A 5,457-nucleotide genomic window follows, 5' to 3' on the forward strand; every position below is an offset into this window, starting at 1 on the left:
ATTGTAGATTTTGCTGAAAAACTTGAAGGTCTGCCTGATAAAGCGAGATTGTTAGTTGGAGATATGCTTTCTTCTATAGCACAAGCAGGTGTAAAATTAACGAAAAGAGGTAATGGATTATATCTTTCTAATAAATAAATGAGCATTGATGAGTGGTTGAAAGAATTTGGAAAGAATACAACATCAAATTTACAACTTGCCAAATATTGTAAGAAATTAAAAATTCATAATGTGGTTATTTGTATGAGAGATGAATTAACAAATGTGTCGAAACATACAAAGAATATTATTATGAACTTAGAAGATAATGATGGGAACGGTTCTCATTGGGTTTGTATTTTTAATAGTCAAGACAAATATTATTTTGATAGTTTTGGTCTTCCACCACCTGTTGAAGTCATAAAATTCTTACAGAATGGTGTTTATCAAACATTTCAAGTCCAAGAATTAAATTCCAAGTGTTGTGGTCAATTATGTCTATATGTGTTATTTCAACTCAACAAAAATAAAAAATTTTATGATATTATTTTTAATCTAATATAAATGACTTATGTTGGTAAAGATGGTTCTATCTTTGGTGTATCTCAAGAACTGGACATTGATTTATCAAATTATTACACAAAGGCACAGGCTGAACGATATAAATATAATATAAACGAAAATATTAACATGAAAAATGCTTATAAATTAAAAAATTATCCAAGCCCGACTGACGCGAATGACTTGGTGAGATTAAGCGATTTATCACAATATATATACTTCAATAAAACGGCTGTGTATTCTAAAGATACAGAAGTGTTGATATTATCTCCAGGTCATACAGAATTCACAGTAAGAATTAAAATAAATTTTTATAAAGAAGGGCGTATCGTTTGTATGAGAATAGAACAATGGGGGTATGATATGAATGATTTAGGGTATAATTGGTCTCTTTTAGAAATTCAAAAGAAATTTTATTGGTATCCTGTTGTAAAAAAAATTATTTTGGATACAGGAATAACAAGAAATCCTGATGAATATATGTATAATATTCTATGGGGTGTAAACGATTCAAGTATAGTAAGGGATGAGGAAGGAGTTGAAGAAGAGAGGGAAGAGGAGGAAAAGGAGGAGGAGGAGAGAGAGAAGGAGGAAAGAGAGAAGAGAGAGAGGGAGGAAAGAGAGAGAATGAATAAATATCAAAATATGGAAACCAGTGAGATTCAAAAAAGAATAGAGGTATTAAAGAAATTAACTTATCTCACCAGGGAGGAATACAAAGAATTAAAAAGTCTATTTGCAATACTTTCGACAAGACTATCGACATCGAGAAGACATGTATTTTAATTCAAGTTTTTTCTTAAATAAATGGAGGAGAGAGTGAAGGCATTTCTAAGGATTCTTTATGTTTTAAAAATTAAGATTCAAATGTGCATGTTGGAAACTAAAAAGGTTTTTGCACTCTGCAGAAATTTTTCTCATAAATAAATGAGTTATTGTCTCAAATGTAAAAAGAAAACTAATACTAAAAATATTTCATATATTAAAAGTAAAAATAACAGGGTTATACAAAAAGGTATATGTTCGGTGTGTGGTTCAAAAAAATCAATTTATCTCCAAACACAAACTCGGAGGAGATATACAAAAGTTTTTATCAGGAAGTAAATTTACAACTACTGGAATACCAGGGGAATTACATCTTCCAGGGTATTCTTTCTGTGGTCCAGGCACAAACTTGGATAAAAGATTAGATGAGGCAGACAATCCTAAATCCTGGAGTAAACCAATCAATAGAGTTGATGAAGTGTGCATGAGACACGATATTGATTATGGGAATACCACAACGTTGGAAGAAAAGCATGAAGCCGATAGAGAAATGTTATATAATTTGTCTCTGATACAAAATCCAACCTTGAGAGAAAAAGTTGATAGGTTCATCGTGAAGAAGATGATTAGTGCTAAATTGAAACTTGGACTTGGAAATTCAAAAAACTTATAGGCTCTAATGATGCCATTAAGACTGAAGAGCAATTAGCTGATGAATTACATAAACCAATATTCACAAAGTTTCAGAGAAGGAAAGTTTATTCCAAGGAAGTTGATTATATCTGGTCTGCTGATTTGATTGAACTCAATAATGATAAGGGGTACAAGTATGCTTTAACCGTTATTGATTTGAGGAGTAGATATGTGTGGGTTATCCCTTTAAAAAACAAAACAGGTAATACTCTTATGTTAGCTTTTCAACAGATATTTAATAAAAGTAAGAGAAAACCTAAGAAATTGTGGACTGATGAGGGTAGAGAGTTTTATAACAAGACATTTATGAATTTTCTAAAAAATAACAGTATTACATTATACAGTACCTTTAATGAAGGGAAGGCAGTTGTTGTTGAACGTTTTAATCGTACCTTAAAAGAGAGACTATATAAAAAATTCACACAACTCGGTTCACAACAATGGTCATCTTTTATTCAGGATATTGTGGATAAGTATAATGACACGATTCACACGTCAACGAATATGAAGCCATCAGAAACATTTACAAAATTAAAATATGAAAAAGAGATTAATGTCAGAAAACCTAAGTTCAAAGTTGGTGATATCGTAAGAATATATAGGTGGAAATCTCATTTTGAAAAGGGTTTCACTGAACGATGGACGAAAGAACTTTTTAAAATTGTTGATGTAATAGATACAGTTCCTTGGACTTATAAAATATATGATTTGGAAGGGGAAGAGATTTTAGGTTCATTTTATTCACAGGAATTACAAAAGACAAAACTAAGCAGATAATACACCTTTGTGGACACTCGAGGGCCAAGTCCGAGGTGTATAACAGTATATAATGTGTATCATGGGGTGGACGTTCTTACATCTGTGAACCCCAAACACAGAATCCTCAACTGAATAGTCAAGGCTTAACTTTTGTTTGTGTGTGTGTGTGTGTGTGCAATGGGAGCAATAGGTTGGCGCTTCACTCCCTCCTACTATACACCGTTGTGGACACTCGAGGGCCAAGTCCGAGGTGTATAACAGTATATAATGTGTGTCAAGGGGGACGTTCTTAGATCTGTGAACCCCAAACACAGAATCCTCAACTGAAGTCAAGGCTTAACTTTGTTTGTTGGTGTGTATGTGTGTGTGTCCCAACCCTCACATTCAAAATCTCAACCCCAACCCTCACATTCAAAATCTCAACCCCAACTCAATCCTCACCCAACACAGTCTTTTTCAAAATGAGATTTCCACCTATATATATATATATATTTTACGTTTTTTTTTTTTTTCTTCCAATTCTGTCTTTTAAGGCTTTCAGGTTTGATGACATAGAAAGAGGGAGTAAGAACTTTCTTGATAGGTTTAGATCCTAAAGAGTGATAGCAACTCCAAAAAGTCTCCAAAATATAAATAAATAAAATAATAATAATAATAAATAAATAAATAAATAAATAAAAGCCCCCAAAAAAGTTTCAAGTGTCCAACATAAACCCAACTTTCCAAGTCTTCAAGGTATAACCACATTCCCGTTGAGTTTCCAAGATATGTATCACATTGTGAGTTATCAATCCAGAACCCACATTTCAAGTATTCAAAGTAAAACCAACTTACAAAGTCTCTTAAGGATAACTCATTTACTGATTTTTTCAAAATTTGTGAGTCTCCAAGGTAGGCCCCATATTTAGAACCATCTTGGCAGAACCCTTTTCCTGAGTCTCCAAGGTAGTTATTTAAACCATCAAGGCAGAACTCATTTACTGATTTTTTCAAAATTTGTGAGTCTCCAAGGTAGGCCCCATATTTAGAACCATCTTGGCAGAACCCTTTTCCTGAGTCTCCAAGGTAGTTATTTAAACCATCAAGGCAGAACTCATTTACTGATTTTTTTAAAATTTGTGAGTCTCCAAGGTAGACCCCATATTTAGAACCATCTTGGCAGAACCCTTTTCCTGAGTCTCCAAGGTAGTTATTTAAACCATCAAGGCAGAACTCATTTACTGATTTTTTCAAAATTTGTGAGTCTCCAAGGTAAAACTTGTATTCTGGCTCATCAACGTATAACTTGTTCAGTGGGTATTGTCTTGATAACTCACAATGAGTACTATTGCTGTAAAACTCTTTTTCAGGATTTTGCTGGTCTCCAAGGTATAACTCTTTGGTTGGGTCATCAAGGACGAACTCGTTCTGTGGGTCTTGGTCGCTCATAAGGTCTTCAACCAAGCCAACAATTTCGCCCCAAGTTGTAGCAAAAGCAGTATTTTCATTTCGTATTTCAGACACAATTTCCTGTGAGAGAAAATAATAATGTATTAATTAAGTTATTTAATTATTAAATGAGTATGCTTCAATCAAAGTTTGAAAATAGGAAAATAAAAAATCTTACCTCAATAGATAAGAGGTTTGAATCCAGTTCATCAACTTGAAGGTTTAGTTCCATAGAAGACAGAGAGTTCCAAGGAACACCAAAGTCATCCCACTCAAGGTCTTCAACCAAGCCAACAATTTCCCCCAAGTTGTAGCAAAAGCAGTATTTTCAGATACAATTTCCTGTGAGAGAAAATAATAATGTATTAATTAAGTTATTTAATTATTAAATGAGTATGCTTCAATCAAAGTTTGAAAATAGGAAAATAAAAAATCTTACCTCAATAGATAAGAGGTTTGAATCCAGTTCATCAACTTGAAGGTTTAGTTCCATAGAAGACAGAGAGTTTGAGACAAGCACACAGAACACCATTGTCAGCAAGAACAAATGTTTAAAATGGAGCCTGGGTTTGAAGCTTTTATAGAGAAAGACTGGTGGGTGTGGTTTCCTTTGGAAATTCCCTGGGCAAGCCTAGGCAAGCCTTCATTGGGAAATTTTTCAAAACCATAACATCCTGTAATTTTCTAGTGATTTCTTTGTGAGTCAGAGATGAACTGGAAATGATGTAAGAGTGGGCGGGGCTTAGCAAAAGTAGGCGGAGCTTAGGAAAAGTGGGCGTGGCTTAGAAAAAATACCTTATGAAAAGTGGGCGGAGCTTAGCAAAAGTGGGCGGGGCTTAGGAAAAGTGGGCGTGGCTTAGAAAAATACCTTATGAAAAGTGGGCGGAGCTTAGCAAAAGTGGGCGGGGCTTAAAGAAAAGTGGGCGGGGCTTAACAAAAAATAACCTGTGGCTCAGGAGGTGGTCAAACAAGAGCATTAAGAGTTTATCATTTCGTAATGGCACAAAAGGGGTATCTTCAAAAATATAAAGATTCAAATGTTTTGTTTGTCAATATTTTAGATGGGGATTATTGTGCAAAGAAAATTAAACTATTGAAGGAATTTGAGAATGAACAAATCTTTATAGGTTCAATGAGTGAGCTGTTCAACCCCCAGGTGTTCAATTCAATGAGGTTCAACCTCCAAGTTAAAAGGGGAGACAAATAAATATACCTTGGGATAAAAAGGGGATTTATTTTTAGGGAAAAAAAATATAAATCGCTGAAAATCCC

At 34.0% G+C, this 5,457-nt stretch overlaps 1 protein-coding gene across 1 annotated transcript; it reads right to left on the reverse strand.

Annotated features, from left to right (window-relative positions):
- Positions 1-2,437: 2,437 nt before the first annotated feature.
- On the reverse strand, positions 2,438-5,127 carry LOC147015996 (uncharacterized). Its single transcript, XM_085848688.1, has 3 exons — positions 4,625-5,127; positions 4,364-4,527; positions 2,438-4,266 (listed from the first exon to the last, which is right to left on the reverse strand). The coding sequence occupies exons 2-3, from the start codon at positions 4,415-4,417 to the stop codon at positions 3,343-3,345; spliced, it is 978 nt and encodes a 325-aa protein (XP_085704814.1). The 5' UTR covers positions 4,418-4,527; positions 4,625-5,127; the 3' UTR covers positions 2,438-3,342.
- Between the last annotated feature and the right edge of the window lie 330 nt (positions 5,128-5,457).

This window comes from Eptatretus burgeri, chromosome 12, assembly GCF_056783735.1.
Source record: "Eptatretus burgeri isolate ZD-2024b chromosome 12, Ebu_testis_v1, whole genome shotgun sequence".
NCBI lineage: Eukaryota > Metazoa > Chordata > Myxini > Myxiniformes > Myxinidae > Eptatretus > Eptatretus burgeri.